We start from the raw sequence: 26,675 nt of genomic DNA, 5'->3' as shown, positions 1-26,675 counted from the left end.
ACAGGGGTCTCAAACTTGCGACCCGCAGGTTGTTTTTTGTGGCCCACTATACAACATTTTGTGACCCTGCCCTAGAGGAATCTTTTTTGTTTTGTTTTATTTTAGTTGTTTGGGTCACACCCCCCAATGTTCAAGGCTTACTACTGACTTTGTACTCAAGGATCACCCTGACTTTGCCTCCTGCGGTCCCCAGGTAAATTGAGTTTGAGACCCCTGCTCTAACACCACAAAGAATGACAGCACAGTACAGAGTTGAGAGTAACCTCTTAGCTCCATGAAGTATAGCCCCAAAATTATAAATAAAACATTACATTTTTAAATTTACACTCTTCTAAGCAGTTCTTAATAGTTCGTAAACTGAGAGTAGGGAGGATAGTACAGAGAGATAGTGCACTCTTGTCTTGCATGCGGCCAACCTGATTTCTATCCTTGGCATTCCATGTGGTCCCCTTAGCACTTCCAGGAGTAATTTCTAAGTGCAAAGTCAGAAGTGACTCTTGATAATAACCAAATGCAGCTCCTACCCCAAAAAAGAGAGTGGGCAGAGCACAGGAAATAGGCCAGTGGCTTCCAGTGCCTTGTTGCATAAAGACACATACATGTACATACAGATTGTAATCCTGGTAGCTCAGCTACTTGAACCTAGTAGCTCTGCTCTCTGATACCCAGTGCCATAGGTATTTCCTGCCACTTACATCTAGTAGGTGAAAACCACAACTAAATGAGGTGCAACCCCCAACAAGCCCAACCAAATGATGTGCATGCACCATACCCAGGAAGTGCAAATTGGTGACTACCTTAATTAAAAGAGTGCCAACCCCATCAAGCATATGTACCTGAACCACAGCAGCCTTTAGCTGCTCTCCTGACTTGGTCTGCAAACACTACAGCTTGATATGTGGCCTCTGCCAGCACCATAACTAAATTTGCCAGTACCACAGCTAGACATAGACACTGGTCATCACAATAACAGCTATTACAATGGGAAGAAAAGGTGAATAAAAATAGTAGAGCTGGGAAGATGACTCAGAGGGCTGGTTCATATGCTTTTCGTGTGAGAGACCTAGCACTACATGGTTTCCCAAGCACTGCCTGCTATAATCACCTACCCCAAAGACAGTAGATTTTGTCTTTGTTTTTGGTCTGATATAATTTTGATGGCATCTCTTTAGTTATAACAAAGTTGAATCAACTGGCTAGAATAGCAAGTTAAATAAATTGAATAATTGTGAGTGGGTTTTTAAATTTTGGACTGCTGAGATTAAGAAAATGTGTTTTAGGGGCCGGGCGGTGGTGCTAAAGGTAAGGTGCCTGCCTTGCCTGTGCTAACCTTGGATGGACCGCGGTTCGATCCCCCGGCGTCCCATATGGTCCCCCAAACCAGGAGCAACTTCTGAGCACATAGCCAGGAGTAACCCCTGAGCGTTACCGGGTGTGGCCCAAAAACCAAAAAAAAAAAATGTGTTTTAGGGGCCAGAGCAATAGCATAGCAGGTAGGGCATTTGCCTTGCAAGAGGCCTACCCATGTTCAATCCCCAACATCCCATATGGTCCCCCGAATCTGCCAGGAATCATTTCTGAACGCAGAGCCAGGAGTAACCCCCAAGTCTCTCTGGATGTGGCCCAAAAACCAAAAAGAAAATGTGTTTTATCTTCTTGAAAGTTAAGCCTTTTTGTAGAATAAGTTTTTGTTTGTTTGTGGGGGCATACCCGGTTAAGCTCAGGGGTTACTCCTGGCTCTGTGCTCAGAAATCGCTCCTGTCTTAGAAGACCATATGGGACACCGGGGGATCGAACCGCGGTCTGTCCTAGGCTAGCGCGGGGAAGGCAGATGCCTTATCGCTTGCACCACTGCCACTTGGGCCCCAGAATAAGTTTATGAATAGAAAAAGTACTAGAAAATACTTGGAACTCATTATTTTATTATATGCTCTTCAACTAGGTTAAAGGGTTTGAATATATACTTTTATTAGGCAATTGTTAAGTAGATAACATACCTAAAACTAAATGTTTGGCTTACATCAGTTGTGATTGTGGTGGATTTCATACTGTAGATATTTAAAATCTGATTCCTATGGTACCTACTTATTTTTATGAATACACTATTGAAATTAGGTAGTGTTTTTCCACTAACCATTTTCCTTTTCTGTTGACTTATTGTCCTATTTTCACTAAACGTCTGTTTCACTAAATGTCATTCACTAAATGAATGAATGTAATTTCCTATGACCTTGAGCACTTCTAGTATCATTTATAAAAGTTAAGCTGCAATAAATAGCTACTTATGTATAAGCTTTGTCTATTTCAGGCAAGGTTTATGATCTTCCTTTACTCCTTTGTTCCTCATTTCTGTTAATTATATCATCATTTTTACAATTAATTTTTCAGGCAAAATCTGAAATCATCTATCTTCCTCTTTGCCTCTATACATTCAGGAAGGCTGATTTATTAATTCTACTTCCCTTTTGCCCTATCCCTGCAAGTGGAGTGCCTCAGAACTTTTTCATCTTTTCCCTGAATATAGCCTGTGACTTAATAGTCTACTATTTATTCTTTATTAGTCTCCCTATGTCCCATTCTAGTCTGCTCCCATACAAAGCCACAAAAAAAAAAAAAATTATTTTATTTTATTTTTTGTTTTTTGGGTCACATCCGACAGCACTCAGGGGTTACTCCTGGCTCTTCTCTCAGAAGTTGCTCCTAGCAGGCTCAGGGGACCATATGGGATGCCGGGATTCGAACCACCAACCTTCTGCATGCAAGGCAAACACTTTATCTCCATGCTATCTCTCCAGCTCCAAAAAAGATTATTTTTTTAAATAAAACTATAAGGCACTTGCCTTGCACATGGCTGACCCAGGTTTGATCCCTGGCATCCTATATGGCAGGTGTGGCGAACACGCAGCTCTCGAGCCGCATGCGGCTCCCGGCCAAATGAATGCGGCTCTTTGCCTCTTATCATTATTTTGTATACTGTGGCTCTTGGCCAAGTTTGGATTTTGTTCTGCTGCTTCTGAGGAAGGACCTCTAAGGAGAGATCTCCAAGCACGTAGTCCCACCCCCAGGCTGCGTCATCCTGTCTCCCATATTTCGGAAACAACTGCACGGGCCAGCTAGTGGACCCGTGTGTCACATGTTTGGTCACATATTGCCATGAGTTCTTAGTGTGGAGGACGCAGTACACCCTCACCATCACTATAGGATTTTGACCCTCACTCAAAATGGCAAAGTGCAATATGTGTTTAATAGATTATTGTTAAAATTATGTGCTTTTGTGTGAGTTTGTCTGTTTTGGCAGATCACTGCACGATGTGGCTCTCTGACTCTCACAGTTTAAAATTTTGGCTCTTTGTGTCGAACTTGTTCGCCACCCCTGCTATATGGTACCCTGAGCATGGCCAGACATGATTCTTGAGCATAGTCAACAGTAACCCCTGAGTTTAGCTGGGTGTGACCACAAAACAAAACAAAAACTAATCCCTGGATATTATCCTTTTATGGACCTGGGGGGTCACACACACCCAGCAGTGCTCAGGGTTTATTCCTGGCTCTGTGCTTCCTCCAGGCAGGCAGGACTTGGGGTAATGGGGCTCAAACCTGGGTTGGCTACATATAAGACAAGTACCTAAACCTCTGTACTCTTCTCCAGCCCTTGAAAATTGTCTCTTGCCCTGCCTTTCTTTGTTACTTACCACATTTTACCTTGCAAAGCTGCTCGTGGATTTTACCTTTATCTCCTAAGAGTATGTAAATTCTTGAGCAATGGCAGCAAAAGTCCCTGTTTTCCACAATAGCCTGCCTGGTCCTGTCTGTACTACTCATTCTACTGATGCAATATATACTTTGAATAAGTGAAGAAGAGTCAAGTAGGAAAGTAAAGGCAACATTACCAGGAGCATCTTCATATCTCTCTCCCACAGTATACAACATAAATGGTAGTGCATTGTAGGAAAGATTGAATTGTTTCACATGTTTTTGTTTCATTTTGTTTACTTTTGGGGTTATACTCAGCAGTGATCAGGGCTTATTTCTGGTTCTACATTCAGGGATTACTGGTGGAGCTTAGGGACCATATTGGGTGCCAGGAATCAAACCTTAGTCAGCCTCCTGCAAGGCAAATGCCCTACCCACTATACTATCGCTCCTGCCCTGTTTCACATATTTAATAGTAAACTGTCTACAAGGGTTGAGGATAGTAAATAAGACACCGTTAAATTAAAGAACTAGTTATTTTTGACATTAAAACTGGTTTATAAAAGTATATACTTTAGAAACAAATGAAGTTTATTGTGGTGTTAATTTGTTTATTTTATAGCCATTAAAAGCATATAAAGAGAGGCTGGAGCAATAGCAGAGCTGTAAGGTGTTTGCCTTGCACATAGTCAACACAAGACAGACCCCAGTTTGAATCCCATATGATCCCCCAAGCCTACCAGGAGCTACTTATGCACGTAGGGCCAGGAGTAACCCCTGAGAGCTGGCGGGTATGACCCCTCCTAAAAAAAAAAAAAAACATTAAAAGAGGGGCTAGAGTGGTAGCACAGCAGTAGGGCATTTGCCTTGCACGCTACTTACCCAGGACAGACTTGGGTTCGAGTCCCAACATTTTATATGGTCCCCTGAGCCAGGAGTGATTTCTGAGCGGAGAGCCAAGGGTAACCTCTGAGTGCACTTGGTGTGGCCCAAAAACAATCAAAAAGCTTAAAAAGAAGCATTAAAGCAAATTCAGGAATAAAAGAATTTGAAAATGAATTGATTTATTTGCTAGATTTCTCATAATGTAAGCAGCTAGTGTTATTGAAGTAAAAGGGGGTGGCTGTGGTGCTTTGTGTTTAAAACTTGCATAACAGAGTAGGAATGTTGTACATGTTTACTTGGAAGAATATGATTTGAATAAGTTTGTTTTCCTAGAATTATTTTTTCACAGAGCATTACATGTAAGCTCATTGTGTGAAAACTTACTGTTTCTCTTTCCTATAAGAAACAGATAGTTCTTATAGGAAACGTTCAAAGATAATAAATGTGTCTGGGACTGGGACCAGAGAGGTAGGCCAGCAGGTAGGTATCCTGCTTTCTTTTCACTGAATATGGTTCTCTGAGCACTGCCAGAGGTCACTCCTGAGAGCACCTGTCAAGTATAGCTCCTGAACACTGTGACTGTGGCTCCCCCCATTAAAAAAAAAAAAAGATAATGTGCTTTTCCTTACATATTAGTTTTAATTAGCTCATCTTTCTGTTGCATGTAATTTGTGAGTCTATGAAATTTTATTGGTTAAGTATTTCCTGAAAGGCTATTTTATAGTTTCTGGATTTAATCTTATTTTAAGGGAACATTTATAGCTCTGTTACTACTTTAATATTTATACTAATCTAATTTAATATTAAAAATAAATACTCTGATTTATTAATACTAAAAACCTAAATTAATTTAAATACTCTTGATTTAAGTTTACTTACAGCCAAAAAGAAACCTTGTATTTTTATGTAATAGAATTCTGTCCTATTCAGAAAGCTCCTATTATTTACATTATTTTATTAGTGAAAATAAGTAACACTGAAAAGAAAAAAAAGTTGATTCTTTATAATGTTTTCAGTTCTTCATCTAGGTCTTAATTTTTTTATTTCTTATACTAGCAGTGGTTAGGGCTTACTCCCACCTTGTTGCTATTGGATCACTCCTGTGCAGCTCTCAGGGATCATTCCTGCATTACTGACAGAAGAACAGGGCTTGTAATCTTGGTTGGTACATACAGACCCAGGACCTTCGCCTGGTTACTATCTCTTCCACCTGGTTCTTATACTTAGGGCTAGTGCATTTTCTTTTCAGAAAAATCTAGCCAGTGAACATCCACCACCACCACCCCCCCCCCCGCCCCAAAGACAAGGTGGACATGATTCATTTGACTACCTTTTGTGTTTGTTTTGGGGATTTGAACTCTTCCCAGTGGTACTCGGAATCTACTCCTACCTCATTGCTCCTGGGTTGCTCCCAAAGATGTTCAAGAGACTGGTCAGTGCTAGGAATTAAACCCTGAGCACCTGAATGGAAAGCATGCTCTCCAGTTCTCTGAGCCATCTGCTCAGCCCCCTTGACTCTCTTTTGCTAATGATCATGCATATGTTCATTGAAGCTTAGAGACTGGGAAAGTATGAGTAATTTATGCTCTCGCTGAAGAGTTGCCCCATGCCTTCAATACTATCCTCTGCTGTGTACCTTTTTCTATCATGTCTATGCTGTTGACCATACCATGCCAGCCAATCCTGCTGGTTTTTCCCTTGTGAAGTATCTGTTTATTCACATGCAGAGTTTTTAAAAAGTTCATAATGTGAATGATCTGAAACCCAGCAGGCCTCATTTCCATATAACTTAATGCCACTGTGGAACACTCTGGGTGTCGGTGGTTACTAGGCCCTGTTTTTGACTCTGCTGAATCTTTACTGGCTGTGGTTTGTCTGGCCGTCACATGACTTCTCTGAAAATTCCCCCTCCCCTTCATTTCCAGTAAACTGTTTGAGCAGGAGTGAGTCAGAGTGAAACCAGCTTCCCTGTAACCACAGGGCTTGTTAAAGAATTTGTCAACGTGGACTCTAGAGGGTTTGCATTAAGATTCACAGTAACTGCTATGGTTTGTATTGCGTCAGGACTTCCACAGAAAAGCTTCTTACTCTCAAGATCACTTGCATGCTTGCAAGGGGTTAAACTGACGGACTTTACCATTATCAATGTTAGCATTAGTGAAAGTTTGAAAGTTTATACACCCTTATCTTAGAAAGGCCATGTCAAAACGACCAAATCTTGTGCTGTAGTTCTCTCTTTTCAGAATCAGCCAACCACACCCAACATTTATTTTTTGAAAAGGCAGGCCTGCTAGCTCTTCTTTCAGAGCAGGCTCATGATATTACCACAAAGTACCATCAAGATGAACCAATTATAAGTGGTCTCTTTTGAAGGATACTGTTGCAGGATATTCTATCTGCTAGCACAGTCAGATTTAGTACTAAAGGTCACTTAACTTGCCTTTGGTTCAACAAGAAAATGATAGCACTTAAAAGAGTTCTGTAGTTACAGTTTAAGGCCACATTTTACTTTCTCCAGAAACTTTTACTTTATTTTCAACTTTTCTCCTTGCTGTTTCAGTCCAGACTTTCATTTTCTTTAACTCACTCTTGTAACAGTATTAACTAACTAAACAGAAAAGAGAATTGAAATTTGATACCAAAATAATAATGTGAATTGCCACTGAGAAACTTACTGATCATAGTTCTAAAGGGCTTTGGGGGGGGGGGCAATGGGGTTTGGGCCACACCCAGTGGAGTTCAGGGGTTACTCCTGTCTTTGTACTCAGAAATTACTCCTAACAGGCTTGGAGGACCATATTGGATGTTGGGGGTCTAATCCAGGTCAGCAGCATGCAAGACAAATGCCCTACCCACTGTGCTATTGCTCTAGCCCCTATTTGTTTCTGTTGTGATGGAGGAGATATCAAACCCAGAGGGCATCATACATGCAAGTCAAATGTTAAACATCTGCGTTTCATCTTTGTCCTTCATAGTATATATTTTAAGTGTGCATTTTTATACCTGTGCACTTCTGACATTTTGGTTTGAGGGGGGCCACATCTGGCTGTGTTCAAGGCTTCTCCTGGCTCTGCACTCAGGGTTCACTCCTGAGGGGTTCAAAGCACTCTAGTGCCTAGGGTCGAACCCAGTTAAACTGCAGGCAAAGCAAGTGCCCTACCCACTGTGTTATTTCTTTAGTTCTTCTTTCCCTCCCTCCCTCCTTCCTTCCCTCCCTCCTTCTCTCTTTCCCTTCCTTCCTTCCTTCCTTCCTTCCTTCCTTCCTTCCGTCCTTCCTTCCTTCCTTTCTTTCTTCCTTCCTTCCTTTTTTTTTCTTTTTTCCCCCCACCAGTGCTCAAGGGTAAGTCCTGGCTCTGCACTCAGAAATTACCCCTGGTGGGGTTCAAAGAACCGTATTGGATGCTAGGGATCAAAACCCAGGTCAGCCACATGCAAAGCAAATGCCCTACCCACTATACCATCTTTCTAGCCTCTCTGGCCCTGTATTTCTAGCTTGACAGTGAAGTGTAAGCCAGATTTTTACTGAAAAATGTATATTTAATGAAAATCCTTAAATTCAGCATCCCAGAAATTATTTTTATCCTACTTAGCGATTTTGTAACAAAATCTAGGGTATAGAAGACATGCTAAAAAATGGGAGCTAGTTATTTCACACAGGAAAAAATAAAAATTTATGAAAGCTTAAAATGATTTATATTCTAGCTGTGCTCACTCTCAGTGGCCAAATTAAAATAGAAAGGAGTTGGGAGATATCTCTGAGGGGAGGAATGCATGCTTATTGTGCACAGGGCCCCACTCCAGTCCAAAGTGCTGCTACATGGTCTGCCCTCTTCTTCCTGAGTGTGGCTCTAGTGGGCTCCCCTGCTCTTCTAGGAAGACCCCAAACAAGATTAAAATAGGAAGAAAATTGTTGCAGGGAAGAATCTATTCTAATTGGAGATAGGCAGTTTTATAACTGAAGTAAGGTAAACACAGCTTAGTTGCTAACATCACTGTAATAAACATGTAAGGTTTTTCCAGTTTGCTTTAGACGTTGGAGTAGAATATAGTTTTTGTTTCAGCTTTGTTCTTTTTATTTACACACCTGTTTGTAGATATAGAAAAAATAAATAGTTCGTAGGCATTAGGTTACATTTGTTAACCTAATTTTAAGATTTTTTTTTTCAGGTTTGTATTTCAAACACCTTTTGTAAAATGTCTTTAGAAAGGCCTCTTTCATTGAAACTTAGACTGGACAAGCTCTGTATGCTGTGGTTTTGCTCATGAGTCTGTAACACACTAAAAACTGCCCCACCCTGTATTACAGCTATTGAGTGCTCCTATGGTTCTGACCTGACCCAAGATCGAATTTTAATATAAGACATGGATGGCAGAATAAGTATTATGTTTGTTTACTGTTCCAAAGGGTGATTTTATTTGTTTCTAACATAGCCAAGTGTTTTCGTCCTAATAGATCAGTAGTTCTCTCATAGTGAGTCTTTTGGGAAGGGGTCGCGGAAGAACAAAGGCTACCCCCAGCATGCTTGAGTTGCCCTCAGTGCTAGGGATTAACTCAGGGGTTCAAACATGCAGAGCATGTGCTCCATCCCTTTGAGCCTTCTTCTTCCTTCATGATGAATATTTAAGGAAATGTTTCTTGACCATCTTTATCCGCTTTTTTTTTTTCTGCTATGGGCGTTAAAGTGTGAAAACATAGCTATATGATTTTGGAGGGTAGAAGGGAGGTATGGGTGGAGGGGCATGCCAGGAATAGAACCTAACACCATATACATGTGAAGCATCCACTCTACCTAAATTAAGCTACATCCTTAGTCTCTGCCTGACAATCTTTGTTCTATGTAGGCAAAGCAGTAAGTGCAATAAACAAAATAATTAATCTGGTAATCCTTTTAAAAGAGGGATATGGAGCTGGAGGGATAGTATAGGGTTTATGGAACTTGCTTTGGATGCTGCCAATTCCACTTTAATCCTGAATACCTCCAGATGTACTCCACTCCCTCCACCCGCAAAGAAAAAAGGCAAAAGCTGATCTAGACATCTTGTCCTTTTATCTGATAGGAATCTGCATTAATTTATCAAAACTATAAATGGATACTTTTACTGCTTCTTGAGGCAAAGACTGTAAGCTCATAGCAGTTCCATTTGCAGTTCTTGATTGTCTTAATTTGCCTCTCTCAAATTATATAAGGTGCAGTCCCACTTGAGTGCTATAAGATTTTGTTAAATACTTCCCTAACACAGATGTGAGCCAATTCCCTCTTTATCCTTCTTAGAGAAAGTGATTTACTCACTTTTTATACCTAATGCCCGTAAAACTTTTTGGCCTCGTTGTTCTTTTTCTTCCTGATGTATTATCATATAATTCTTTTATATCTTTCCCAATAGCATATTAACTGTACATAATTTTCCAGAGACCGCTACATTGTTTATATTGGTTTTGGGGTCACATCAGGTAGTGCTCAGGGGTTACTCCTGGCTCTATGCTCAGAAATAGCTCCTGGCAGGCTCGGGGGACCATATGAGAAGCCAGGATTCAAACCACCGACCTGCATACAAGGCAAATGCATTATCTCCATGCTATCTCTCCGGCCCCTGGTTGACTCTTCTAACCACAAACCAAATAGGACTGAGGCTTTAAAATTTTATAATCTTACTCTTACAGAAATAAAATCTTTCTAAAGATACTAATAAAATTATATTGGTTTGGGGCCACATGAATCAATTCTCAAGAGTTACTCCTGGCTCTGCACTCAGGAACTGTGGCAGTGCTTGGGGTATCATATGAGATGTAGGTCGTTGAACCTGCATTAGCCAGGTGCAAGGCAAGTGCTTTATCCACTGTACTATCTCTTCTGCCCCCTTTTAGTTACTTTTTTTTTTTTTGTTTTGTTTTTTTTTTGGTTTCTTTGGGTCAGATCCGGCAGTGCTCAGGGGATACTCCTGGCTCTATGCTCAGAAATCGCTCCTGGCAGGCTCGGGGATCCATATGGGATGCCGGGATTCGAAGCACCGACCTTCTGGATGCAAGGCAAACGCCTTACCTCCAATGCTATCTCTTCGGCCCCCTTTTAGTTACTTTTAAAGAGGTATACCATATAGTTATTTAGGGAATGAAATGAATATTACCATTTAAAAATAGATATTACAGGTATAGCCAAAAATATTTTTTATTTTAATATATTATACCATATATTTGTCAGTTGACTAATTTGTTAGTGTATATACATATATATGATTTTCTCTGATATATCTTTATGTGAAAATATTTGTTTTTTGAATGCTAATTATAATTAGCCTTGTAGAGACCAGGGTGATGGCTCTATGGACTAGCGCATATGATTTGCATACCTGTAAAAATAGTCATATTTTAAAGTTTTTTCAATCTTTATTAATTTTTTAAAAATTCTTCCATCTTTAATGAAGTCTCAAAGACAGGCCTTATTGTAACTATTCCATCTATCTTTATGCTGTCTCTGGATAGGTGTTCATAGTCTCATTACTTTCAGAGGCATAATTTTCATATACAATCATTTGTGGGAGTGAAAACACTAATTTTATTTATATTTATGTGAAAAATGTAAAAAGCAGTATGTGATTACTAAGTATAAATGTGTGCTGTACTTTTTTAGATTGAGGGGAATGAACTTTTTCTTGGGCTTTTAAATTGTGAAATCAGGTAATGTTATGAAATGTGAATGCAGAAAAATGAAACTACTAAGAGGAATTTGGTGTTGTACAGATTTTTTTAAATGAAAAATGACAGAAGTAATCAGATTTAAATTGCTACAGTGTTTTCACAAATATATCAGAACTACTAAGTATTGAGTGGTTCAGTATTTAAGTTAATATAATTATTTTGGCCACATCCAGTAATGCTCAGGGGTTATTCCTGGCTATGTGCTCAGAAATCACTCCTGGCTTGGGGAACCATATGATATGCTGGGGGATCAAATATTGTTTATTATTGATGCATATTTTCTCAACTTATGTGATGGCCTAAAGAGAACAGCAAGTTTTGTTTAAAATGTTCTCTAAAACTTTGGTAAAAGAGCTTTCCGGGGACAAGTATTGAGTTTTTATGTATGCATAGTCTTTAGGTTAGTTGTAAAATAATTTAGACTATGTAATTTTCCCTCTTAAATTGAGAAGCAAGTGAAAATATGAATATTTTTAATGAGTAGTATTACTTTAAAATCAATATAAGAGGGGCCTCGGAGATAGCATGGAGATGAGGCATTTTCCTTGCATGCAGAAGGACAGTGGTTCGAATCCCGGCATCCCATATGGTCCCCTGAGCCTGCCAGAAGTGATTTCTGAGCATAGAGCCAAGAGTAACCTCTGAGCGCCACCAGGTGTGACCCAAAAACAAAAACAAAAAATCAATAAAAAAGTAGTTCAACAGGCTGGAGCTCATGCTTTTCTATGCTTATGGTCTGGCTTTGTTCTTCTGCACTGCATGAGCAATGCCAAGAACGATCCCCAAGCATCAAGTCATTAGTAGCTTCTGAGCACTGTCTTAAAAAGATAATAAAAATAGGGCCTGGAGAGATAGCACAGCGGCGTTTGCCTTGCAAGCAGCCGATCCAGGACCAAAGGTGGTTGGTTCGAATCCCGGTGTCCCATATGTCCCCCGTGCCTGCCAGGAGCTATTTCTGAGCAGACAGCCTGGAGTGACCCCTGAGCACCACTGGGTGTGGCCCAAAAACCAAAAAAAAAAAAAAAGATAATAAAAATAATAGTAATAGGGCCTGGAGAGATAGCAGAGCGGCGTTTGCCTTGCAAGCAGCCGATCCAGGACCAAAGGTGGTTGGTTCGAATCCCGGTGTCCCATATGGTCCCCCGTGCCTGCCAGGAGCTATTTCTGAGCAGACAGCCAGGAGCCCCTGAGCACCGCCGGGTGTGGCCCAAAAACCAAAAAAAAAAAATAATAATAATAATAGTAATAATAATAATATATGAAAGAGTTTTTGGGCTGGAGAGATAGTAAGGGAAGGCACTTCTCTTGCATATAACAATCCCAGTTCAGTCCCTGGCATCATCTGTGGTGCTCTAAACACTGAGAGCTGAATGTGTTGTTTCCCCACAAATACCAGAAGAAAGAAATCTATCAAAGTGGAAAGATAGTACAGCAGGTATGGTACTTATGATAGTACTGCCAGGAGTGACCCCTGAGCACTACTAGGCACTTCCCCCCACCCCCCCAAAAAAAAGGCATGCAAATAATGAAAAAGCACTGATAGTAACGATATAAAGAATCTTTAAACTACAGAGCAACAAGAAAAATAAAATAGCAATTATCACATAGGAAAAAAATTCTTTTTTTGGGGGGGGGTCACACCCGGCGGTGCTCAGGGGTTACTCCTGGCTGTCTGCTCAGAAATCGCTCCTGGCAGGCACGGGGGACCATATGGGACACCGAGATTCGAACCAACCACCTTAGGTCCTGGATCGGCTGCTTGCAAGGCAAACACCGCTGTGCTATCTCTCCGGACCCAGAAAAAAAGTTTTTGGCTTTTCTTACTTTTATTTTATTTAAATATCACAGAAATTTTTAGGCAGTAAATGTTTTCAGAGGCTGCAAGATACAACAGTGGCTATGCATGCTACCAACCCAGATTCAGTCTTTAGAATTACATATAAGCACTACCAGGAATGATCGCTAAGAACAGAGAATCTTGAGCACAGCCTTCTGTGGCCCAAAAATCAAGCCAAACCACTGTTTTTAGGGACCCAGAGAATGTCTCAAGGGCTGGTGCACGTTCTCTGTCTGCATCATCTGATCTCCAAACACCACTGAGAGTAGTTCCTGAACACCTCTGAAAATAGCAAAGAAGAGGGGGCTGGAAGAGTTAGCTTTCCCAGTACCATACTTAGTGCTTCCCTGAGTTTGTTTTTTATTATTCTGTCAAAGAAAAAGCATCAACAAAATACTCCCTTATGCTGCATTTTTTTCCCAATACTGTTTGTTGTTGTTGTTGTTGTTTTCTTTTGTTTTTTATCTTTAGTTTGTTTTTAGGTTACAGCTGGTGATGCTCGGAGGTTACTCAGTCAGACATCACTCCTGGCTCAGGGGGACCATGGTTCAATCAGGGCATTGAACTGGAGTCAGCCTTGTTCAAGGCAAATGCTCTATCCTCTCATTCACTGCCAGAGGTCTCAAACTCAATTTACCTGGGGGCCGCAGGAGGCAAAGTCGGAGTGATCCTTGAGTGCAAAGTCAGAAGTAAGCCTTGAACATTGGGGGGTGTGACCCAAACAACTAAAACAAAACAAAACAAAAAAAAGATTCCTCTAGGGCAGGGTCACAAAATGTTGTACGGAGGGCCATGAGTTTGAGACCCCTCTAGGCCCTAATACTGGTATCTTATTGTGAAAGATTCAGTAATGTTTGATTTAAATACAATTTCATGAAGTGTTTATTATGTGACTACAGCTTTAATTCAGAGAATATTATGAAAGATCTAGAAAATATAGGAACTGAAAGTAGCATGTTCACTGCATGTATTAATGAACATAAACTCTCTGAAACCCATTTTCAGTACAGCTTTCAGCCTTTTTAAAAAAGTAAATTTCCCCATTAAAAAGACTCTTACTTTCCTTGTTAGATATTCCAGCTAAACATGACTCAAATTCAGAGCCTCATACAGCAAAGTGACTTCTGTTACTGATCCATATCTGTGGCCTTCAAATTCTTTTTTTTTTTTTTTTGTGGCTTTTGGGTCACACCCGGCAGTGCTTAGGGGTTATTCCTGGCTCCAGGCTCAGAAATCGCTCCTGGCAGGCACAGGGGACCATATGGGGCACTGGGATTCGAACTGATGACCTCCTGCATGAAAGGCAAACGCCTTACCTCCATGCTATCTCTCCGGCCCCAAATTTTTTTAAGCAAAAAATAAAAGGAAGTTTCTACTCTTTTAATTTAGATAAGTGTAATTCTTATCATTGGAAGATTTTAAAGGTAATTTGATGATGAGCATTTAGAAATTTGAAGGAGCATGGAGTCTATTTTCTTTTGTTCTTACTTCGTTTCTTTTAACTCAAGAAGTGCTGCCTATCCTCTAATAATCTAAAAATTAGGAAAGAGCTAGCTCTTGCCAGGTATAGGGTTTGGGGAGGCCACATACCAAAACTTTTCTCCGTAGCCTGGGGAGTGCTGGGAGGCTTGGCAGGCCCCCAGCCGTCCTTGTCTTTTCCCCCTGTCTTCAGGCCTTCCCTGGGTGCCAGCTCAGATGGCCAGAAGTGGATTCAGGTGGACTCTTAGTGGTCCTCAGGCTTACCCCTCCCTCCGTACTCCAGAGGGGAGGTGCATGGGGAGGAGGGCAGGCAGATATCTGGCTTCCAGTTTCCTCTTTGATTCTGGAGACCAGCTCTTGCCAGGTATGGGGTTTGGGGACGCTCCATGCCAAAGCTTTTCTCCCTAGCCTGGGGAGTGCTGGGAGGCTTGGCAGGCCCCCAGCCATTCCTTGTCTTTTTCTCCTGACTCCAGGCCTTCCCTGGGTGCCAGCTCAGATGGCCAGAAGTGGGTTCAGGTGGACTCTTAGTGGTCCTCAGGCTTCCCCCCTCCCTCTGTACTCCAGGGGGGAGGTGCATGGGGAGGAGGGCCGGCAGACATTTGGCTTCCGGTTTCCTCTTTGATTCTGGAGACCAGCTTTTGCCAGGTATAGGGTTTTTCTCCCCTGGACTTCAGTCTTTCCCTGGGCACCGGTCTAGGTGGACTCTATAGGGGTCAACAGGCTTTCCCCCTATCTCTCCCTACACTAATGGGAATGCGCTCCGGGAGGAGGGCAGGCTGTTCTAGCACTGGTTTATGTTGGGACAGTCAGTGGAAATTTTTTCTCCTTGTTTTCATATTGATAGTATATATTCTATATATCCATAATATCCATCTTGTATTGTGACCTTGATACTGCCCTACAAAGCTCATTTCTAATATTTTACTGCCTCAGTCCCAACCCTTACTTCCCCCCATCCTCCCATGTAGGTGCAGCTAATGACATGAAGCTCATCACACAGAGTGATAAGTGCAGTTAGAGAAATAACTATACTGAAAACTATCATAACAATGTGAATGAATGAGGGAAAAGAAAGCCTGTCTCGAGTACAGGTGTGGGTGGGGTGGGGAATAGGTAGATCTGGGAAATTGGTGGTGGGAATCCTGCACTGGTGAAGGGGGGCATTCTTTACATGACTGTAATCATACAACTACAATTATATTTGTAATCACGGTGTTTAAATAAAGATAATTTTAAAAAAAAGTGCTGCCTAGATGGTGAAAAAAGCTTTTTTTTTTTTTTTTTTTTTTTTTTTTGGTTTTTGAGTCATACCTGGCAGCACTCAGGTGTTACTCCTGGCTCCATGCACAAAATCACTCCTGGCATGCTCGGGGAACCATATGGGATGACAGGATTCGAACCAATGACCTTCTGCATGAAAGGCAAATGCCTTACCTCCATGCTATCTCCCCGGCCCGGCAATCTTTTTTTAAATTATTTTCTTTTTTTTTTTGGTTTTTGGTTTTTGGGCCACACCCGGCAGTGCTCAGGGGTTACTCCTGGCTGTCTGCTCAGAAATAGCTCCTGGCAGGCACGGGGGACCATATGGGACACCGGGATTCGAACCAACCACCTTTGGTCCTGGATCGGCTGCTTGCAAGGCAAACGCCGCTGTGCTATCTCTCCGGGCCCCTTAAATTATTTTCATTTGGGGGACATAGCCAGCAGTTTCTGGTTCTGTACTCAGGAGTAACACCAGTGGTGGACAATGTGTGGTACCCAACATTCAAACCCAATTCATCTGCATACAAGCAAAGCACCTTAACTCTTGTACTATCTTTTTTTTTTTTTTTTTTTTTTTGGTTTTTGGGCCACACCCCGGTAACGCTCAGGGGTTACTCCTGGCTATGTGCTCAGAAGTTGCTCCTGGCTTGGGGGACCATATGGGACACCGGGGGATCGAACCGCGGTCCGTCCAAGGCTAGCACAGGCAAGGCAGGCACCTTACCTTTAGCGCCACCGCTCGGCCCCTATTTTTTCTTAACATTTGAATATCATCGTGGAGGCTGAAAACATAGCACATTGGATTCGATAACTGCACCCTATAGTTTCCCTCAAGTTCACCAAATCCAGTGCCAGGAATAAGCCCTGAGAAAATTAACTATCCTTCCATTTATTTGTGTGGATTGCTATAAAGGGCCTTTTCTTTTCTTTTCTTTTCTTTTCTTTTAACTCACTGAGTTTTGGGCCCACAGCTTGCTCTGTGCTTAGAGATCAACTCTTGCTTCTAGCAGAGCTTGATGACCTTTTGGTGCTAAGATCAAGCTAGGATTAGCAACACACAAAGCAAGTAAGTGCATTAAGTCCTGTTCTTGCCATAACTCTCGTACACTCTCTCCAGCCCCTCTATAAAAAGTCTTGAAATCTTTTTATTTTTTTATTTTTTATTTTGGTTTTTGGGCCACACTCAGTGACACTCAGGGATTACTCCTTGCTGTGTACTCAGAAATTGCTCCTGGCTTGGGGGACCATATGGAACACGGGGAGATTGAACCTCGGTCCGTCCAAGGTCTGCCGCATGCAAGGCAAACGCCCTACTGCTGCGCTCTCTCTCTGGCCCCTTGAAATCATATTTTAAATATATGTGTTTGTTTTAGGCCACAACCTAAATACTGAATAATATTTAGGCTCAGTGCTTGGGATTTCTCCCAGTGATGGTCATGGGATTGGATACAGCTCTGGAGACTGAACCCTGGTCTCTTTCATACAAAGCATGCACTCTAGCCTTAATATTACATTTTTAGCACTTGGTCTAGATTAATAAAATTTCCTGAGTCAGGCCTAGGAATAGCTCCTCGACTCCTGGCAGGGTCTGAAGTCACCAATTCAGCCACCAGTACCAACACACTTTGAATGCCTTCCCAGCAGCACTGTTGTTAGTGTAGCACAGCCAAAACATTCCTTTTCCACACACTGTACCACAGTGAAAATGTGTGACTTCAATCGTCACAACAACATAAGGGGAATGGGAAATAAAGTTTCTTAACTGGTTTATAATCTAGTTATATAATTTGATATTTCCTGGCAGTGCTCAAGTTCCTTCATGGGTACTGGAGAAAGAGGTCATGCAGTGCTAAAGGGGCATTTATAAGGCATATATGCTCCCTAGCCCCTTTTTTGCTGTTTGTTTTGGGGGGAGCCACACCTAACAGTGCTAAGGTGTATTCCTGGATTTCGAATCAGTGGTTACTCCCAGCAGTCTCAGGGCAACAAACCCAACTCTGCCTGCCTCGTGCAAGACAAGTAAGTGCACTACCTGCTTTACTCCAGCCACTGTCGTTGAAATTTTGATTAGTGTACATATCATCTCAAAGAGTCAGGAAACAGGGTCTTGAGGTGGGAATGGGGTATACAACACCTAGTATTACTCAGGATTTACTCTTGGCTCTGCACTCAGAAGTCACTTGTGGCATGGTTCGGAGGACCATACAGGTTGGTGAGAATCCAATCTGGGATAGCCACATACAAGGTAAGCGTCCTACCCATTATACTATTGCTATGAAAATTATTAACTTTTAGATTGAGTTTTGTTATATTGTGGTACCAAAGATCAAAAAACAGATCTTGGGGCTGGAGAGATAGCATGGAGGTAAGGCATTTGCCTTGCAGGCAGAAGGACGGTGGTTTGAATTCGCCATTTCATATGATTCCCCGAGCCTGCCAGGAGCGATTTCTGAGCATAGAGCCAGAAGTAACCCCTGAGCACTGCCGGGTGTGACCAAAAAAAAAAAAAATCTTGTGTATATAAGGGATGTTCAGTCACATTCCCCAGACCCTGGATTCAGGTGTTTTTTTGTTTGTTTGTTTTTGTTTTTGTCTTCTTTTTTTTTTTGTTTTTGGGCCACACCCGGCAGTGCTCAGGGGTTACTCCTGGCTGTCTGCTCAGAAATAGCTCCTGGCAGGCACGGGGGACCATATGGGACACCGGGATTCGAACCAACCACCTTTGGTCCTGGATCGGCTGCTTGCAAGGCAAACACCGCTGTGCTATCTTTCCGGGCCCTGGATTCAGGTTTTATTGTTTTTGTTTTTTACTATAACCATAGATGTTCAGGAGTTCTGCCTGGCTCTACACTCAGATCTGTGTTGGCACTGCTGGGGAACTATGTGTGGTGACAGGAATTGAACCCAAGTTGCCTTCGTACAAGGAAAGCACTTTACCCTCTTTGTACTATTACACCAGAAATGCCAGGTGCTTGGGGTATTTTTGGTGGGGAGGATTTGAAGGGGGCACATCTAGTGGTGTTTAGGGCTTACTCCTAGTTCTGCACTCAGATCACTCCTGGCAGGGCTTGAGAAACCATATGGGGTGCCGGAGATCCAGTCCAGGTCATTAAACATATTTATACAAATACAAAAAAAAGTGGAAGAAAAACTAAACTTAATACATGTAAATGAAGGAGCGGTGGTACAAGTGGTAGGGCATTTGCTTTGCATGCTCTAACCTAGGACTGCGATTCAATCCCCTGGGGTTCCATATGGTCTCCCAAGCCAGAAGCGATTTCTGAGCTCATAGCCAGGAGTAACCTCTGAACGACACTGGGTATGGCCCAAGAAGCAAAAAAAACAAACAAAAAAAATGTAAATTATATTGTGAACAACATTGTTTAGTTTTACTAGGACATAATCAAATTATATAAAGCTAAATCTAAATTATTATATAATTGTACTATATATTTATGCATACACAACAAAGTAGATAAAGACTTGATAAAATGTTTGCAAAAATTAGGGATGTTATTGTGCTTTGGGGGATACAGAATGCTTAGTTTTTTCTTATGTTATTGTCTTCTGGCAAAGATGTTTTCACTTACCGTTACTTAAAGAAACCAATTTTTTTTTTTGGTTTGGTTTTTGGGCCACACCTGACGCTCAGGGTTATTCCTGGCTATGCGCTTAGAAATCACTCCTGGCTTGGGGGACCATATGGGACAAGGGGAGATTGAACTTCGGTCTGTCCTAGGTCAGGAGGTGTAATGCAAACGCTCTATGGCTTCTGCCATTGCTCTGTCCCCTCGATATTTCTTATAGAACAAAACTGGTGCATTTTACTAGTAAAAACAAAAAAATATGGCATCTCAATGTTTCCAAAAGAAATTAATTTGCTCCAATTTGTTTATTATATTTTTTCTCTACTCTCAAGGGAATCCCAAAAAATAAACGTGTTTTTTATTCCTTAAATGAATCAATGCCTTTGGAATGTGAGTCTTTTTTTTAAATCACTGTGTTTTAAAAAGTTACTCATAGGGGTCAGAGAGATAGCACAGCAGTAGGGCGTTTGCCTTGCATGCTGCTGATCCAAGAGGGATGGTGCTTTGAATCCTGGCATCACATATGGTCCCTGTGCCTGCCAGGAGCAATTTCTGAGCGCAGAGCCAGGAGTAACCCCTGAGCACTGCTGGGTGTGACCCAAACACAACTACAAAATGTTATTCATAGTTGGGTTTTAAACCAATTTCACCACCAGCGTCAACCTCCCTCCACCAATGTTCCCAGAGTTCTTCCTATACCACCACTTTCCACCCTAGCTTACCATCATTAACAGCAACATTTTTTTAATTTGGTTGTTAATGTTTGAGTCTCATGATTTCATCATTTTTACTCTAACATGAACATTTGTTTATGTCCTTTTTTTTTCTTTTTTTTTCTTTTTTTTTTTTTTTTTTTTTTTTTTGGTTTTTGGGTCACACCTGGCAGTGCTCAGGAGTTACTCCTGGCTCTATACTTAGAAATCGCCCCTGGCAGGCACAGGGGACCATATGGGATGGCGGGATTCGAACCACTGTCCTTCTGCATGAAAGGCAAACGCCTTACCTCCATGCTATCTTTCTGGCCCCTTATGTCCTTTCTTAACACCACCATTGCACCTGAGACCCCTTAACCCCTATTGCCCATCATTTCATATTTACCTTTCGCCTCCTCCAATCAATTTTTTTTTCTTCTCACTACATTCTGGGACAGAATATTCTCAACAACAGTCCCCATTTAAACCATTGTATTCCTTCACACAGTTAAAATATTGTACTTTCTTTTTATACAGGACTTTCCGACCCGGGCTAAATTGGCTGTTCAAAACCTAATACAGAAGGTTGGATTTTTTGGAATTCTGGCCTGTGCATCAGTAAGTAAATTGCATTAATAGAAGTTCCAGTAAATGATGATTTCATAATTATGATTTGAACTATCTTTAAAGATATACTTCAAGGGGCCGGGAAGGTGGCGCTAGAGATAAGGTGTCTGCCTTGTAAGCGCTACCAAGGAACGGACCGCGGTTCGATCCCCCGGCGTCCCATATGGTCCCCCCAAGCCAGGGGCGATTTCTGAGCACATAGCCAGGAGTAACCCCTGAGCATCAAACGGGTGTGGCCCAAAAACCAAAAAAAAAAAAAAAAAAAAAAAAAGATATACTTCAAAATGAACAAATGTACTGTCATTTTAATAGAATGTAATTTTGTTAATCTGTCATTTTAGCAGATGAGCTGTTCTCTGTTGGAAAGAGTCATATATTGTTTATTAATTTTTAAGTATTTCATCATGTAGAAATGACAATATCTAAATAGTTTAATTCAGTAACAACAAAAGTCAAAATTTATCCTTCCCACACAGACTTTATAATGAAGTGCATTTAAGCAAGTAACAAGTTATAATTGTTTTCCAAAGTTTCAAGTATTAAGAAAAAATTAATATAGAATTTCATTTAAGTGACATTAACACATTAGAAAGCCATTGGAAACATCTAGCTACAGTGAACTATGAAGGCAAGCCATTGTGGAGCCAGAGGATAAGGGGATAAGGTGATTGCCTTAAAGTGACCAATACTGGGCCCGGAGAGATAGCACAGTGGCGTTTGCTTTGCAAGCAGCCGATCCAGGACCAAAGGTGGTTGGTTCGAATCCCGGTGTCCCATATGGTCCCCTGTGCCTGCCAGGAGCTATTTCTGAGCAGACAGCCAGGAGTAACCCCTGAGCACTGCCGGGTGTGGCCCAAAAACCAAAAAAAAAAAAAAAAAAAAAAGTGACCAATACCAATTCAATCTCCTCCAGCACTACATACAATCTTCTAGCACTGCCAGATATGGCCCAAACAATGCTTTCCCGCCATGTCCCTCAGGCAAAAATAAAAAAAGAAGAAGCTGCCACTGAGGTGGTCAGTACATCCTGCTCATTGTGATCTTCAGTGAGAAGGGCCCAGAAGATAGAGTAATGGTGGAAGATAGATAGAAAGGGCACTCAGCAAAAATTAGACTCTCTCCTTAATCACCAGTGCTGACTGTACTGAGGCCATATGCACCACTTTCCCTTCAAAGGAAAGAAAATAAAATGGGGCAATAAGACACTTTACTACAAAGGCTAATGTGAGAATCAAAATCAGTACATATCAGGCCAGAGTGATAGTATAACTGGTAGGGCATTTGCCTTACATACAGTCGGCCCAGGTTCGATCTCTGGCACCCCATCTGGTCTCCCAAACTCACTAACAGTGAATCTTGTGTGCAGAACCAGAAAGAAGTAAGCCCTAAACAAAGCCAGGTGTGGCCAAAAAAGAATTTTTTTTACTTTTTTTTTTTTTTTAATTTTTAAATGAACTGTATATGAAGTAACAGTGCCTCGAACTTAAAGGCTCAAACTTTTTTTTTTATGGGCTGTATCCAGCAGTGCTCAGGGTTTAGCTCTGCACTCAGGAATCACTCCTGACAGTGCTCAGGAGACCAAATGGGATTCCAAGAATTAAACCCAAATTGGCTACATGTAAGACAAACTTTCTTTTTTTTTTTTTTTTTTTTTTTTTTGGTTTTTTTTTGGGTCACACCTGGCAGTGCTCAGGGGTTATTCCTGGCTCCAGGCTCAAACTTTCTACCCAATATTATGTTGCCCGCTCCCTCAAACCATTTTTTTTTTTTTTTTTTTTTTTTTTTTTTTTTTTTTTTTGTGGTTTTTGGGTCACACCCGGCAGTGCTCAGAGGTTATTCCTGGCTCCAGGCTCAGAAATTGCTCCTGGCAGGCACGGGGGACCATATGGGGCACCGGGATTCAAACCGATGACCTCCTGCATGAAAGGCAAACGCCTTACCTCCATGCTATCTCTCCGGCCCCCCTCAAACCATTTTTTATTGTTACTAATCAACTTTGTATCTGTCACTGCATGCTTGGAGTAAAGAAGTAAATGATATATTCCTTTTCCTTGTGTATCTTGAAGTCTAGTAATAGATTCCTGAAATACAGTAATAAATAAAAGGTCCTATAGAAGCCTAAAAGAATAATAAGTAAGAGGAAGCTAAAATGCTTCTCTAGTTTTTGTTTTTATACAGACAAAATGTGTGGAAGCTCACATTACCTAGGTTAAAATCCTCTTCAACATCTTACACTAAAGAAATGTTTACCCTGCCTGTCTTAGTTTTCTCATCTGTAAAATGGATATAGTGATATTCCACATGGTATTGTTTTAGAAATTAAGTTAATGACGTAGAAACCTTAGAAAAGGACCTAACATTATCAGGTAAGTAGTTCACTCAGTTGCATGCCAGACCCCTTAGTTTGAGCACTGGCACGGGAATAGCCCAAGCTCCAACAGATGTGGGAAAGAGGAAGAAAAGGGGAAGGGAAAAGAGGGTTGATCACTGGCATCCCCATACAGTCTCCCAGCACCATTAGGAGAGATTCCCTACGTAACTCCCCCCCCCCCCAATTTTTTTTTTTTTTTTTTTTTTTTTTTTTGGTTTTTGGGACCAGACCCATTTGATGCTCAGGGGTTACTCCTGGCTAAGCACTCAGAAATTGCCCCTGGCTTGGGGAGACCATATGGGACGCTGGGGGATTGAACCACGGTCCTTCCTTGGCTAGTGCTTGCAAGGCAGACACCTTACCTCTACAGCCACCTCACCGGCCCCCCAAAAATTATTTTTAATTTAAAAAATAATTATTCGGGGGCCAGAGAAATAGCACAACCTTGTGTGTGGCCAACCCGGGAGGGACCTGGTTTGATTAAATAAAGTTTAAATTAAAAATAATAATTATTTTAAAAATAACAATAATTATTATTGGGGCTAGAGTGATAGCTCAGCAGATAAAGCGCTTATGTTGCACACAGCCGACCCAGGTTTGATCCCCAGCATCCCATGGTCCTCTAGCCCACCAGGAGTGATTCCTCGGTGCAGAGCCAAGAGTAACTCTTGAGCACTTCCAGATATGGCCCAAAAACAAACAAAATTATCAAAACAATTTATTTATTTTGCTGGTTCACATTCAGTAATACTCAGGGCTTACTTCTGGTTCTACACTCAGGAGTCACTCTTGGTAGTGCCTGTAGGATCATATGGAGTGCTATATTGAACCCTGGTTGCCCATGTGCAAAGGAAGTACCCTGCCCACTATACTATACTATATACTATTAGTACTATGTATTACTCAGGCCCTGAAAAAAATTTATTTTGGGGGGCTCTGCTCTCAGAAATCGATCCTGGCAGGCTCAGAGGACCATCTGGGGTGCCAGAATTGAACCCACATCTTCCCCAGGTCAGCCACATGCAAGGCAAAAGCCCTACAGCTGTGCTATTGCTCCAGCCTCCAAATTTTCTTTACCTTTTACTAGGAATAATCAATATCTGACATAAATTATTAAGTCAGATTGGCCTTCTTGGAACGAAATTCACTAAATGTTTTTAATATTGGGGCCAGAGACTATGGACTAAGTACATACTTGCTTGTGAGAGGTCCAGATTTAATCCTTGGGCATTGCATGGTCACCTAAATACTGCTCGAGTAATTCCCAAGCATTAAGCTAAGAACAGCTCACAAGCACCAGGCCAGGTTTGGCCCCAAGACAAAAGCAATTTTAAAACACTTGTGATTTTTTTTTCTGTGTACTCAATTTACCCTCGAAATAAGTTTATTTGTTAGCTTTTTTGTGGGGGAGGATAGTATTTGAGGCCACACCTGGCAATGATCAGTGCTTCTCCCAGCAGTGCTTAGGGAACCATGTGGTTCTGAGGAATGAGCCCATGCCTCCTACATGCAGAGGATTTTCTCAGCCCTGTCAGCAATCTCTCTGGCCTAGTTTTGAACATTTAAAATAAGATAAATAAGATTCTTAGCACCACATGATCCCTGGTACACCACCAGTTGTGGTTCAGTAATCAAATAGCAGGCACATGGGGCCAGAGTGATAGGACATCAGGGAAGGCATTTGCCTTGCACATGGTTGACCTCAGTTCAGTTTCCAGCATCCCACATGGTCCCCTAAGCATGGCCAGGAGTGATTTCTGAATGCAGAGCCAGGAATAACCCCTGAGCATTGCCAGATGTGGCCCCTTAAACAAAAAATAAATAGCATGCACATGTTAAGATTAGATTCTTGGGCAGGAGCAATACACAGCAATATACTGAGCCAACCCAGGTTCAATCCCTAGTGTCCCATATGGTCCCTGGAGCCTGCTAGTAGGAAACTCCTAAGCACTGCAGGGTGTGGCCCAAAATAAAAAAAATAAGCTGTGTGTGTGTGTGTGTGTGTGTGTGTGTGTGTGTGTGTGTGTGTGTGTGTGTGTGTGTGCCTGGAGTGTGTGTGTGTGCCTGGAGAGAGAGAGAGAGAGAGAGAGAGAGAGAGAGAGAGAGAGAGAGAGAGAGAGAGAGAGGGAGGGAGGGAGAGAGGGAGGGAGGAGAGGGAGAAAAAAAGTGTGTGTGTGAGAGAGAGAGAGAGAGAGAGAGAGAGAGAGAGAGGAGAGAGAAGAGAGAAAAAAAGTGTGTGTGTGTGTGTGTGTGTGCCTGGAGTGATAGTTTATCAGGTAGAGTGCTTGTCCTAAATGCCGCTGACCCAGAGGCGATTCCCTGCACCTCATTCAATCCTTTGGCCACAAAGGAGCACAAAACCAGAAGTAAGTCCTGAGCACTGCTGGAGTGGTCCCAAAAGAAAGAAAGATACTCAGAGAGGGAGAGAGATAAAGAAAAACTTAGAAAGATGTGAAGGGAAAGAAAGAGGGAAAATAATGTTTTTAAGAGAAAACACAGGGAGCAAAGAAACAGACAAGCAATTGAGAAACATGTCAAGGGAGACCCTGGGCCTGGAGAGCAAGCTGAGATTAGATTCATTGACTATGCTCTATGCTCTATCTATTTACCTTAGGCTGAAGACCACGAAATGTTACTCAATTCTCATTTTTATTTGCTCATTTTAAATATCTTCTATATTATTTTCATTTTAACATGAAGTAGGCTGATAATAAAAAAAAAAACTATTAAAATTGTAATTTATGGGGCCGGAGTGATAGCACAGCAGTCAGGCATTTTGCAGCCAACCTAGGATGGACCTGGGTTTGATTCCTAGCATCCCATATGGTTCCCTGAGCCTGCTGGAAGCAATTTCTGAGTGCAGAACCAGGAGTAACTCCTGAGCGCCGCCAGGTGTGACCCAAAAACCAAAAAAAATAAACAAATAAAATCATAACTTAAGGGGCCGGAGCAAAGGCATAGTGGTAGGGCATTTGCCTTGCATGCAGCCAACCCAGGACAGACCCGGGTTTGATTTCCAGCATCCCATATGGTCCCCCAAGCCTGCCGGTAGCAATTTCTGAACATAGAGCCAGGAATAACTCCTGAACACTGTTGGGTATGACCCAAAAAACAAAACCAAAAAAAAAAAAGAAGAAAAGAACAGAAAAAATATTCTAAGTTATGTAGATGTGAGAGTTCCATGAGAAAATAGAAGGTGCTACAGGTGTCAGGTGTGCAGATACTGTTGTTACAGGGATGAGAGTCAGATGAAACTACATTCAGTATTTGTATTTGAGAAAAACAAAGCAGAGTTATTCTAATTATTACAAATAGGACACTTGAATTCTAATCTAGCTGTGACATTGTTTTCTGATTGTTTTGGCTTTTGGGGCCACATTCAGCAATCCTCAAGGGTTAATCCTAGCTCTACAATCAGGAATTACTCCTGGTGGCATTGGGGAACTTTTTGGGATGCCGGGATCAAACCCAGTTTGGCCTCATGCAAGCAAGTGTCCTTACCTGCTGTACTATTTCTCTGTCCCCCATGACATTTTTAAGAGGA

The 26,675-nt window shown here is 41.7% G+C and overlaps 1 protein-coding gene across 1 annotated transcript in view; it reads left to right on the top strand.

Annotated features, from left to right (window-relative positions):
• VMP1 (vacuole membrane protein 1) overlaps positions 1-26,675 on the top strand; it is a 130,489-nt gene that overhangs the window by 67,524 nt on the left and 36,290 nt on the right. The window contains exon 8 of the mRNA XM_049772183.1: positions 20,671-20,751. Within this exon, the coding sequence (XP_049628140.1) occupies positions 20,671-20,751 (81 nt within the window). The remainder of the gene's footprint in view (positions 1-20,670; positions 20,752-26,675) is intronic.

Source organism: Suncus etruscus, chromosome 1 (assembly GCF_024139225.1).
Source record: "Suncus etruscus isolate mSunEtr1 chromosome 1, mSunEtr1.pri.cur, whole genome shotgun sequence".
NCBI lineage: Eukaryota > Metazoa > Chordata > Mammalia > Eulipotyphla > Soricidae > Suncus > Suncus etruscus.
This window is presented reverse-complemented; position numbering and strand designations above follow the sequence as displayed.